The following is a 13,540-nucleotide window of genomic DNA, read 5'->3' as shown; positions in this document are numbered from 1 at the left end:
TGCACCCCAATGCTCACAGCAGCTCTATTTACAATAGCAAAGACATGGAAGCAACCTAAATGTCCATCAAGAGAGGAATGGATAAAGAAGATGTGGTACGTATATACAACGGAATATTACTCAGCAATAAAAAGGAACGAAATTGGGTAATCTGTAGGGACGTGGATGGAGTGTCATACGCAGTGAAATAAGGGAGAAAGAGAAAAGCAAATGTCATATAATAACGCATATATGTGGAATCTAGAAAATATGTCTAAGTTATCTTATTTGCAAAGCCGAAATAGAGACACAGACGTAGAGAACAAATGTATGGATATCAAGGGGGAAGCAGGTGGGGCGGGAGGAATTGGGAGACTGGGATTGACACATACACATTATTGGTACTATTTATAAAATAGACAACTGATGGGAACACACTATATAGCACAGGGAACTCTACCTAATGCACTGTGGTAACCTAAACGGGAGGGAAGTCCAAAAGGGAGGGGATATCTGTACGTGTATGGCTGATTCACCGTTGTGCACTGGAGGCTAACACACATTGGAAAGCAAACATACTCCAATAAAAATTAATTTAAAAAAAAAGCAATCCCCAAATCCTCAGAAATATTTCTGCTGTAATTTAAAAAAAAACATGGGGTCCATAGACATAATGGAGTATTACTCAGCCATTAAAAAGAAAAAAATGAAATAATGCCATTTCCAGCCACAGGGAAGGAGGTAGAGGTGATCGTACTAAGTGAAGGTAGTGAGACAGGGAAAGACAAGTATCATATGACACCACTCATGGGTGGAACCTAAAAGTGGATACACATGAACTTTACAAAACAGACACAGCCTCACGGACTCAGAAGAGAAACCTGTGGTTACCGAAGGGGAAAGGCGGTGGGCAGGGAGACATGAGCAGGTTGAGATTAACATATACACACTCCTATTTATAAAATAATCAACAAGGACCCAGGCTACAGCACAAGGAACCCTACTCAACACTCTGGAATAACCGATATGGGAAGAGGACCCGAAAAAGCACACATAGGTCTATGTATGAGGAAATCAAGTTCCTGTACACGGAGGAAAAAACAGCAGTGATAACAAAACCCGCAACGCTGTAAATCACCTACGCTCCAATAAAAAATAAAATTTAAAATAGAAAAAAAAGAAATGCCAAATCTGTGCCCCTCAGGCCTTGGTGCCCTGAGCTGGTGTCACGTCCCTGGAGCCCGAGCAGGCTTGGGGCCCAAGGCTGGACCGCCAAGGGCTAAGGGAGCCAGGGAGGACATGCCAGCAGACGAGCCCCGCACCCTCTCCAGACCCAGGCGGGTTTATTCCTATTAACAAATGGAAGGGTAAAAACCATATGATCAGCGAAACCAAGCAGGGTGCGCCCAAAGGATGGTGGCGCCCACGCGCTGGAAGAGCTCCGAGTCCGCGCCTCCTTTGGGTCGCCCCACCTACCCACGGAAGACAGCACCCTCGGCAGAGCGGTGACGCCGGAGTGGGGACTGGCTGAAGGCGGGCCGGAAGGGGTGAGGGGAAGAAGTCCCGAGACACAAGCCTGGGGCGTTTCTTCTGGCCCATTGCCCTCTAACTGGCAACCCAGGAACAGCACTTTGCCTCAGGCTCTGGTTGCCGGGACCCAGAGCCGGTCACGGAGAAATGCTGCCGCCTTGTGGCCGTTTCCCGTAACAACAACTTTAAAACCAGTGCTGAGGGGCACTTGATCTTCACAAGGCCTGCGGGGCTGTGAATGACACCTGCCCTCAAGAAATGCCCTGGGGTAAATCATCGGAAAAGAATTCAAAACGGGGCTGACTTTCAACAGGCCAATTTCAAGAGGTAAATTATGCACACACTGTATTAAAAAATAAAAATTAAAAAAGCACATGGAAAGATACTCAACATCAGTCAGTATCAAAGAAATGCTAATCAAAATTACAATGAGGTATCACCTCACACCGGTCAGAATGGTGTCATCGTCAAAAAAAAGTCTACAAAGAATAAATGCTGGAGAGGGCATGGGGAAGAGAGAACCCTCCTACACCGTTGGTGGGGATGTAAATTGGTACAGCCACTATGGAGAACAGTATGGAGGTTCCTTAAAAAACTAAACGTAGAGTTAGCATATGATCCAGCAATCCCAGTCCTGGGCTTAGATCCGGAGAAAATCCTAATTCGAAAGGACACGAGCACCCCTATTTTCAGGGCAGCACTATTTACAATAGCCAAGACACAGAAGTACCCAAATCGTCCAATGACAGATAAATGAAGCATATGTGGTACATATATGCACTGGAATACTACTCGGCCATAAAAAAAGAATGAACTAATGCCATTTCCAGCAACAAGGATGGACCGAGAGATTATCATACTCAGTGAAGTAGGCCAGAGAGAGAAAGACAAATTCAATTACAGGTGCAATCTATACATTCGTACAATCCAACTAATTTACAAAAGAGAAACAGACTCACAGACTAAGAAAACTTATGGTTATCGAAAAGGAAAGATGGGGGGTAATAATTTAGGAGGTTGGTTATATTCAGTCGATATTCAAAAAGGACCTACTGAATAACACAGGGAACACTACTGAACACACTGTAAGAACTTATACTGGGGAAAAGAAACCGAGAAAGAATACATATACGTCAATGTATAACTAAATCAAGTTCTTGTATGCCTAAAACAAACACAACCTTGGAAGAAATCAACTCTACTCCAATATAAAATAAAAATTAAATTAAAAGAAAAGAAAAAGAAAAAACAGGAGTGGAGCATGGAGAAGTGCTGCCGCCTTGTGGCTCTTTCCCGTAACAACAGCTTTGAAACCCGTGCTGATGGGCACTGAATACTCACAAGGCCTGTGGGGCTGTCAAGGAAAGACACCTGTCCTCCAGAAATGCCCCAGGTAGGGCATCGCAAAAGAATTCAGAAGAGGGCAGACACCTGAGAAGCCAGTTTCAAGAGGTGCGTTTTACTTACCCCATTTACAAAAAACCACATGAAAAGATGTCCAACACTGTTAGAGAAATGCAAACCAAAACAACGAGGTTATCACCTTACACTGGTCAGAACTGCCACTGTCAAACAGTCGACAAACAATGAAGGCTGGAGAGGGTGTGGAGAAAAGGGAACCCTCCTGTACTGCTGGTGGGAATGTAAATTGATACAGCCACTACGGAGAACAGTACGGAGGTTCCTTAAAAAACTAAAAATAGAGCTCCCATATGACCCAGCAATCCCACTACTGGGCATATACCCTGAGAAAACCATAATTCAAAGACAGACATGCACCACAATGTTCACTGCAGCTCTATTTACAATAGCCAGAACATGGAAGCAACCTAAGTGTCCATCGACAGACGAATGGATAAAGAAGATGTGGTACATATATACAATGGACTATTACTCAGCCATAGAAAGGAACAAAATTGGGTCATCTGTAGAGATATGGATGGATCTAGAAAACTGTCAAACAGTGAAGTAAGTCAGAAAGAGAAAAACAAATATCATATATTAAAGCATACATGTTGAATCTGAAAAAATTGGTGTAGACAATCTTATTTACAAAGCAGAAATAGACACAGAGATGTAGAGAAGAAATGTATGGCTCCCAAGTTGGGGGGCGATGAACTGGGATATTGAGATTGACATGTAAACACTATTGATACTATGTATAAAATAGATAACTAATGAGAACCTACTGTATAGCTCAGGGAACTCTACCCAATTCTGTAGTGACGTAAATCAGAAGGAAATCCAAAAAAATAGGGGATGTATGTATACGTATAGCTGATTCACTTTGCTATACAGTAGAAACACAATACTGTAAAGCAACTATACTCCAATAAAAAAAAAATTAGTACGTCAGCAGTGTAACAACTACAGGAAGATGATATAAACTAAAAGAAGTGAAGGAGCCTCAATAAAGGCCTGATTCATTTGAAGGGAAACAAAGCTTTTTGTGAACAAGTAGTCCTTTAATCCTTCTCAAACTCTTCCAAAAAATTGAAGAGGGAACACTCCCAAAGACATTCTATGAAGCCATCATCACCCTGATACCAAAACCAGACAAAGACAACACCAAAAAAGAAAATTACAGGCCAACATCTTTGATGAATATAGATGCAAAAGTTCAACAAAATATTAGCAAACTGAACCCAACAATACACAAAAAAGATCACACACCACAACCAAGTGGGATTCATCCCAAGTTCACAAGGATGGTCCAACATACTCAAATCAATGTGATACACCACGTCAACAAAAGACAAAAAACACACGATCAATAGATGCAGAAAAAGCATTCGACAAAATTTAACATCCATTCATGATAAAAACTCTTATCAAAGTGCGTAGAGAGGGACCACGTCTCAAGATAATAAAAGCTATTTATGACAAACCCACAGCCAACATAATACTCAATGGTGAAAAGCTGAAAGCCTTCCTGCTAAAATCTGGAACAAGGATGTTCCACTCTCACCTCTTCTATTCAACGTAGTACTGGAAGTCCTAGCCACAGTAATCAAAGAAGAAAAAGAATTTAAAGGTATCCAAATTGGAAGGGAAGAGGCAAAACTGTCATTATTTGCAAATAATATACTATATATAGAAAACCCTAAAGACTACACACAGAAACTACCAGAACTGATAAACCAATTCAGCAAGGTAGCAGGATACAAGATTAACATACAGAAATCAGTTGCATTTCTTTACATTAACAATGAAATATCAGAAAGGGAATGTAAAAAAATAATACCTTTTAAAATCACAACCCAAAGAATAAAATACTTAGGAATAAACCTTGCCAAGGAAGTGAAAGACATATGCTGAGAACTATAACATTAATAAAGGAAGTTGAAGATGACTTAAAGAAATGGAAAGATATCCCATGCTCTTGAATAGGAGAAATTAATATTGTTAAAATGGCCATACTACCTAAAGCAATCTACAGATGTAATGTGATCCCTATCAAATTACCCATGACATTTTTCAAAGAAGTAGAACAATCCTAAAATTCATATGGAACCACAAAAGATCCAGAATTGCCAGAGCAATCCTGAAGAAAAAGAACAAAGCAGGAAGCATAACCCGCCCCGAGACTTCAGACAATACTACAAAGCTACAGCAAGCAAAACAGCATGGTACTGCCACAAAAACAGACAAATGGATCAATGGAACCAAAGAGAGAGCCCAGAAATAAACCCACACACCTACTGCCAATTAATCTTCAACAAAGGAGGCAAGAATATACAATGGGAAAAACAGTCTCTTCAGCAAGTGGTGTTGGGAAAGTTGGACAGCCACATGTAAATCAACGAAGTTAGAACACACCTTCTCACCATACACAAAAGTAAACTCAAAATGGCTTAAAGAATTAAACATAAAACATGACACCATAAAACTCCTAGAAGAGAACACAGTCAAAACATTCTCTGACATAAACCCTACCAATGTTTTCTTGGTCAGTCTCCCAAGGCAACAGAAATAAAAACAAACAAATGGGACTTAATCAAACTTACAAGCTTTTGCACAGCAAAGGAAACCATAAACAAAATGAAAAGACAACCTGTAGAATGGAAGAAAATATTTGCAAACAATGCAACAAACAAGGGCTAATTTCCAAAATATACAAACCGCTCATACAACTCAACACCAGAAAAACCAAACAACCCAATCCAAAAATGGGCAGAAGACCTCAACAGATATTTCTCCAAAGAAGACATACAGATGGCCAATAGGAACATGAAAAGACACTCAACATTGCTAATTATTAGGGAAATGCAAATCAAAACTACAATGAGCTACCACCTCACACCGGTCAGAACGGCCATCATTCAAAGTCTACAAATAAATGCTGGAGAGGGTGTGGAGAAAAGGGAATCCTCCTACACTGTTGGTGCAAATGTAAATTGGTTCAGCCACTATGGAAAACAGTATGGAGGTTCCTCAGAAAACCAAAAATAGAGCTACCATACAATCCAGCAATCCCACTGCTGGGCATATATCCAGACAAAAGTCTAATTCAAAAAGATACATGCACCCCTATGATCATAGCAGCACTATTCACAGCAGCCAAGACACAGAAACCACCTAAATGTCCATCAGCAGATGAATGAATAAAGATGTGGTACATATCTACAATGGAATACTCCTCAGCCATAAAAAAGAATGAAATGCCATTTGCAGTAACTTGGATGCCAACTAGAGATTATCACACTAAGTGAAGTAAGTCAGAAAGAGAAAGACAAATACCATATGCTATCACTAATATGTGGAATCTAAAATATGACACAAATGAACTTATCTATGAAACAGACTCAGACAGAGAACAGACTTGTGGTGGGTGCGGGGCGGGGGAGGGATGGAGTGGGAGGTTGGGATTAGCAGATGCAAAGTATTATATATAGAATGGATACACAGCAAGGTCCTACTGCATAGCACAGGGAACTGTCAATATCCTGTGATAAACCATAATGGAAAAGAATATAAAAAAGAACGTATATGTGTATAACTGAGTCACTTTGCTATACAGCAGTAATTAACACAACACTGTAAATCAACTATACTTCAAACAAAAAAAAATTCCTAAAAAAAAAAGTTGTCTTTAACTTCAGAAACTTATCAACTATTTCTGAAGTTCAAGAGAGAAGCTCACAGCCGAATATGAAACATGTCTCTGTAGCCTGACTCTGGCTGGAAGAGAATCTGGAAGTACATACAAGCATAGGTGGTTTACTGGGAACCAGGGCAACTGTTTCCTCTGAACACAGGTGACGGTAGGAGCTGCTACCTTCAAACTACCGGAAACCCTTAGGTCACCAGACACATGTTCATGCAGAGCGTCCGGCAAGGTGCTTACCTTACAGACAAAAGCTACGACCAAGGAGGGGTCCCTGCCGTGCGTTTTCTGGCCAACACCTGAGGAGAAACAAATCCGACCACACAAGGTAAATAGCAATGTCTCCAGGTGCCACAGATCGGTGATCGTCTGATACCTAATCTGACTTCACACAAACTTATATGGAGGGAACTGTTCGGATACAAAGGTCAAAGAAACACTGGTATTTTTTCTCAAGCAGATCTTTTCTTTTTCCTACTCGTGTTGAGATCCGAGTAAACAAAAGTGCAAAATGCCAACCAGAAAATGGCAAGTGAAATGTTTAAAACAATGACATTTTACCTAGATTTACCTAGAAGTGGAGATGTGGGGGAAAAGTAAGTTGTAACGTGCTTCACAAACAAGTGTAGGAATATGGGAAATAACACAAAAGCTACAAGGCCTGCAGAAACGACGTGGGTGTCAGCCCTCACCCGAGCCACCCAAAAAGGACAGCACAGAGGGCCAGCCCCTTGTCAGTCCTCAGACAGACACGGCCTCGAGGCAGAGACAGTAACTTATCAACCCTGCCCACCCCTGGATGACAGCATCCTCAAGCAGCCCAATTCGTGTGATACGTCTCATCCTGGCATTTTAATCCAGTTTCCCAGTAGGCTGTCATTCTGGAAGAAAAGGTGCAAATCCACTCGTTGATATAACTGTTCTGCCTGCTTAGCTGTTAGGTTCTGCACTCAGGAAAAATTAACTTGCGTTACTGCTGCCTTAACGAGAGACAAAAAGTTCATCGTGGCTTCTCTGCACTGCTGACACTGTGCTGGAACACCTTTGTGTGTGGGGTTCTGCAGATATGATGGGTGCACATATAAAGAAGTGACTTTGATCTGGGGATGACACTGACTTGCTACAAGTGAAATGGCAATTCAAAAAAAAATCCCAAGACTGTAACGAATTGTAAAGACTTAATGATCTATGCTGTATGATGAAATAAACAATGTAACTTTATACCAAAAAAAAAAAAAGAGAAACACAAAGCCTCCCAATCAATCATTTGCCAGGTCCTGCTCTTCCTCTGGTTAAACTGAAGCCAAAGCTTGGGGCTCCCCAGGGCTGCGGACTGGCCCCTACAGCTTCGTGTAGCCGCTTTTAAAGACAACCTTCTCACCTGCCCCACAGCCCGAATCCTAACGCAGTAAGAAAAGGCGTCTGTTTTGCACACTGAACTTCCTTATGACAAAGATTCAAATGTAGAGCAGAAGCAGCGAACGGATTAAGACAGGCTCACACCCCCGCCGGCGCGCCGCTGCCCACGCGCCATTACCATCCGCCAGGTTCTGCTCCCCTTCTGCCGGTCCCGGGTCTGGAGACGGCTCTGGACTCGGCCTCTCTGCACTCTGCGCTGTCTGCTGCTTCCCATTCACCTGTTCACCTGGTCGGGAAGGGAAACGGGCAAGTGACACACGCCGAGGGCAAGCTCACAGCCAGGCCGCCCACCGTGCCGGCCTGTCCTCTACTGGCCACCTCCCCGCCTGGCTCTGGGCTACACGCCCATCCTCCTCATCTTGAGGTTTCTGCCCGGGTCCCAGCCTGACCGCAGCGGGGACTCGAGAGCGCGCTGAGCAGAGAGCACGCGCGCACTCAGCTGCTTTATCCACCGCCATCACGCTCCGCACAGACCTTGGCCCAAGGTTCCCCATCGCCACGAGGAGTGGCACCACCAGGCAGGCAGTTCAGTCAAGGTCAGAAAAACACTCCCGTCGCTGTCCAGCGGTTAGGGCTGCATGCTTTCACTGCATGGGGCCCCGGGTTCGATTCCTGGTTGGGGAACTAAGGTCCCGCAGGCTGCGGTGTGGCGAACGAAAGAAATCCCTGCCCCAAGAGGCGGGCACACGGCGGCTGGTCTCAGCGACCCCCGCCCCGTCCGGCCCTCTGAGCTGCCCGGTCTTCCGGGCTCGCCGGGCGGGCTCAGCACTGATCACTCGCACGTGTCCGAGGGTACGGGGCCACGTGCTGGAGCCGGGCGCACGCCAGGCTAGGGGCGCGGCCGGGGGAGGACACGCGAGGAGAGTGAGCTGGGCCGGCGCAGGCCCGTCTCCCGGCGGGTCCCGGGCTCCTCCGGCCGGGGGTGCGGGCTCGTCTGCCCTCCTCTGCACGCGGCAAGCTCAGACCAGGTGACGGGCGAGGAGCCGGCCCTGCACCTCGCCCACATTCGGGAGACCGACGCAGAGCGTCAGCCAGACCCCAGGGCGGCACGGACGCAGCAGTGCCTCGCCTGCAGCGAGGACCGCACGTCGGGCCCCGGGGCCTGAGGAGGCCCTCGAGCCCTTCTGACCGCCAACCGCACTCCCGCCGGGCTGCCGCTTACGAACAAGGCTCGCCTGTGCCCACCTCTCCAAGCCCTTGCATCCCAGGAGAGCGCCCACACCTTGACCCCTGGCGATAAACGGGCAGATCTGAGGGCAGAGCCTGATTACCTGACGCCCCAAAGTGCAATCACGATCGTTACATACGAGGTAAACGCGTCTGTCCTCAAGGTCATAAGCTCCTTCAGGGCAGGAACTCCTCGGCTAAACTTCCTAATCGTGCTCAGAACACAAAGCCGGGTACACAGGCCAGTGATCGGCAGTTTGTTGCCACCTGCCTTCCTGACCCCGGACCCACGTCCTCCCACTCCTAGGAATCGCGGCCTCACACTCACTGTAGACGGGGACCTGGAAGACGGTCATGGTCTCGTCCTGGTATTCCGGCGCGGAGTGGGGTCGCACCGCTGCGGGGAAAAGACCACAGGACAGTGACTGCAGCAGCGAACGAGGAAGGCGTGAGGGTCAAGCCCACATCGCTGCCCACGACTCTGGCGGGAGTCTGTACTAAAGCCAGAATTTCTGAGTAAACCAAAGTGTTTAGGAAAACAGCGAAAACATATTTTCATCAGCCACTAATATTTAGGTCAGCCACGGGAGAAGACCCACGACGATCACAGGCGATAACCCGCTAAAGTAAACACGAAGCCGAGACTTAAACGTGAGAGACACAGGCAAACGCTCGGCATCGCGAGGCCCGAGTCACATTCTGAGATAAAATACTAGTGTTTCTACAGAAGAACGAGCCAGAGACGCACCGGGCTCTGCCGGCACATCGGCCAGGCCTCCTCCCGTCAAGCGGCCACGCGCCTCCCGCCCAGTCAGCCGCTCACAGCCCTTCTAACTACAAGGGACCCAAGGCCACTGGATGACGAGAACCACCTGTAGGGTCAGGGCGGAGCCTCGGGGCCCCAAGGGAGACCCCCACCCAGCACGCAGCAGCTTTTAACTCACTCCTACCTCCCCTGCCCGTGTTTGGGGAGAAGCGGGAGGTGAGGGCGCAGCGAGTGCAGCAAACGCTATTTTAAAAATTCATCTCGCGTGGATGAAGCGTTTGACTTTAAGGTTTAATGTCGTCAGCTTCTATGGACTCTGATTTGAGAGACGGGGACATATGAGACAGAAATGGCAGTGAGTCAGAATCAAGGACATACCCAGGTCTATTCCTTTCAGTGGACCAGAAAATATTTTGATAGCTTCCAGGTACTTTTCCTAAGAAAGAAAAATAAGGAAGTGAGCAGTGATGGCTGCACAGGAGGACACAGCAACACGTTCAAGTACACGAGAGGCATCAAAGGTACCGACATAAAACACAGTTCACAGAGTATTCCGAACTTCCTTCATACAAATATTTACTGAGTGTCCACCATATGTTAGATGCCAAGGGGTCAGCAGTGAAAAGATGGGGTCCCTGCCCTCACGGAACTTAAGAATCCAGGGGGAGACAGAAACAATACAAGCGACAACCAGCAGCCATGGTGCTGAGGGACCTGCAGATACGAAAAACGCGGGGAGCTGGGATCCGACCCATCTGGAGAGTCGGGGCAGCTCCTGAGCAAACACCCTTTGAGGTGAGCCCTGAAGGAAGGACACAGGCATGGCAAGAGGGGAACTGGTGCGTGGACGAAGGCCTGAGACAGGAAGGGGCTTCCGTGAAGAGCTAAAAGCCGGCCCGCAGCCCCGCCTGGTGACCAGGGCACAGATGCCAGGGCCGGCGAGGGCCTGGGCCGACAGGACCTGTGGGCCACGTGAAGGCGTTTGCACTGTGTGTACAACAAAGACCCTTGAAGTGTTTTAGGATGAAGTGACCCGCCTGCGGTTCCGCTTGGGAGGGGTCCCTCTGGCCGCAGTGCTGGACGGTCACAGGGGGGCAGGACTGGACATGGGAAGCAATGGCAGTAGAAGGTGTAGGGACAGACCAACGAGAAGAAGACAGAGGGACGACCATGCAGCATTACTCTGGGGACACACTTTACAGGGCTGGCCTTTTACCCTAGCACCTGGGAAGCGAACCCTTACACTAACAAGGTGTACACAACCTCTGGACAGTGTCCTTAGCTGGCTGGGAAGGGACGAAGATGTCTGAAATGTAATAAATAAGGATAAAAGCTGACATCTGTTGTGTCCATATGGCGTGAAACACCTGATAAAGAATGACTGTTTTGCGTGTTACCTCGTTTAATCCTTAACAACTGCAAACCATTTCACAGATGAAGACACTGAGGCTCCAGAAAGGAAAGTAACTCAATCAAGGTCACAGAGTTAATAAGGTTTATGGACTCAGGTGTCTTTAACTCGGAAGGCAAAGTATTTATGCCATCGTCAATTAACTCTGGAGGGTAGAAGGCTGATTTGTAAAATTGGAAACCCTTGTTACTCACATTGAACTGGAGGGCTTAGCTTTGACAGCTGAGTCAGGAGAGACTCACCAGTTGTGGAGGTCCAGAGAGCACACACTTTGGAACCCCGGTTTCCTTTAAAGTAAGAATCATTCCTAAAAGGGACGAATAAAATCAGATCTCTCATCACCCTGACCCGTAGTTGCGGCCAGGAGGCGCACTCCTTACTCCACTTGCTGGTTTTCTGCTTGTTGTGCATGTGCAGAGCGGAAGGGATGCTGGCTAGACCTACGCGGGACACCGGCCATCACTCAAATGCCTCCAGAACATGCAGGAACTGATACTAGGGTGAGGCACCTCGGGTGCAAAATCGTGCCAAGTCAGAGGCAGGCCACAGATTCCGCACCCTGGGAGCTTCCTGGCCTCACCTGAGTCTCAGCTCTGGGAATGAGACTGGTTCAGCCTCCACTCCCTCCTACCCGCTCCACGAACCTTACAGAATCTGGCGGCAAAACAATCTCGATCCTTCTCATAGATGGGCGTAAACAAGGGGGTAATCTGGACACTGGGCATCTGTGGTAGCGAGTGGACGGTCTCAATGGTGAATGCTGATATACTGACTGTAATCAGCATCACCACACTCTCCAGTCCGTCCCACACCTCCAGTCCAGCAACTCAATAAATGAGGTCGATGGTTAACACCTGCAGGCAGCGTCTACTTTCAAATCTACTTTTCTGAGTCAGCTTTTGATTCTCCCTGCTGCAGCTGACGGGGCCGGCATAAAAAGTATTCCAGAGCCCCTGGATTCCAAAGTCGGGCAAAAAAAAGGGCCAGGCAGGTTAAAATCCCAGACACCTCCCCCCAGCCCCTGACTCGGGAAAGAATACACTCACCACACAGCCCTCCAACATTAGACCAGTGCATTCGGGTCAGGAATATGTTGTCCAAACGAGACACCTTCAGCCTAAGAAAAAGAAAGCGTTGGAGCAGGACAAAACAGAAGGACCAGGGACCCATTCTCCTGCTGTAACAACCCTCCTGCCTCAAAGCCGCAGAGTCATTCCCCGCCCCGCAGGAAAATGGCTGGCTCACTTGTGCTCCTGCATGAGTCGCTGGATGCCTTCCCCGCAGTTGAAGAGATACCTAAAGGACGAACATTACACCAGAGAGTCGTTAGATTCGGTTCTGTAAAACCTCTGCCACCGTTTATATGCTTTGTTGTACACCACAGGGGAAAACAACTAAAAACACGTGCTGTGCTACCAACCGCATTTCTGCTGTTGGGATGCTGGGGTTTGAACCCTCCTCAGCAGAGGCAGGGAGGGATCTGGGGCCTGAGTAGGCTCGAACTGGGGCGAGATGCGTCCTTTCCGCATCACCTCCTCCGCAGACCTGCCCACCCCCAACACGAACTAGGAGGCCCTGGTCCTGGGGTGCACGGGACGGGGCTCGGGGCCGAGGCTTGGGAAGGGAACGCTTATACCCAAGTCTGTCTAAAGGTCAGCGGGGCCTCCCGGAGCCAAACGGACGGGGATATAAGGGATCTAGGCTCTCGCATCCACACTGGGAAGGGGGGATAGACGGGGTACCAAGCCCAGGAAGGGGCCCCGATGCTCTGGGCGCTCAGCACTGCGGCCTGCGGGGCGGGGCTTGGCCAGGGGACCCGCTGGGCCGGCCGGACCCCGGCGCGGCTCACTAACCGGTTGAACTCGGAGAAGACGTAGAGCGCAGCGCCTGCATCCCGGCCGCCGGCCGCCACCACCTGCAGGTACACGGTGTTCGGGCCCCCAGGCACCCAGGACGGGCCGCGCTTCTCCCGCGTGCGCAGGTGCCGCAGCGGGTCCTTGGGCGGCCGCGGCCGGCGAGTCTGCCCCTGAGACATGGCGCGCCCGGCCGCGCACCGCAGCCCCAGCAGCGAGCGGAGAGCCCACATGCGTCCCCTCCTCCCGCACCTGGGCGCAGCCTGCGGTCTCGCTCCGCGTGCCCCATGCACCGCCCCTCCGCCCGA

General features: G+C 48.3%; 1 protein-coding gene across 2 annotated transcripts in view; it reads right to left on the bottom strand.

Moving 5' to 3' along the window:
* The window catches only part of ELAC2 (elaC ribonuclease Z 2), a 27,389-nt gene extending 13,849 nt beyond the window's left edge, over positions 1 to 13,540 (bottom strand). The window contains exons 1-8 of one of the 2 annotated variants that reach the window (XM_067715603.1): positions 13,233 to 13,540; positions 12,625 to 12,675; positions 12,426 to 12,496; positions 11,622 to 11,686; positions 10,347 to 10,404; positions 9,531 to 9,599; positions 8,154 to 8,261; positions 6,857 to 6,915 (exon numbers count right to left, since the gene is read on the bottom strand). In XM_067715603.1, coding sequence (XP_067571704.1) covers positions 6,857 to 6,915; positions 8,154 to 8,261; positions 9,531 to 9,599; positions 10,347 to 10,404; positions 11,622 to 11,686; positions 12,426 to 12,496; positions 12,625 to 12,675; positions 13,233 to 13,465 — 714 coding nt within the window. In that variant the 5' untranslated portion in view covers positions 13,466 to 13,540. The remainder of the gene's footprint in view (positions 1 to 6,856; positions 6,916 to 8,153; positions 8,262 to 9,530; positions 9,600 to 10,346; positions 10,405 to 11,621; positions 11,687 to 12,425; positions 12,497 to 12,624; positions 12,676 to 13,232) is intronic. The other variant, XM_067715604.1, reaches the window with a different exon arrangement.

This window comes from Pseudorca crassidens, chromosome 19 (assembly GCF_039906515.1).
Source record: "Pseudorca crassidens isolate mPseCra1 chromosome 19, mPseCra1.hap1, whole genome shotgun sequence".
Lineage (NCBI taxonomy): Eukaryota > Metazoa > Chordata > Mammalia > Artiodactyla > Delphinidae > Pseudorca > Pseudorca crassidens.
Note: the sequence above shows the minus strand (reverse complement) of the source record. Positions and strands in the feature narration are given on the sequence as shown.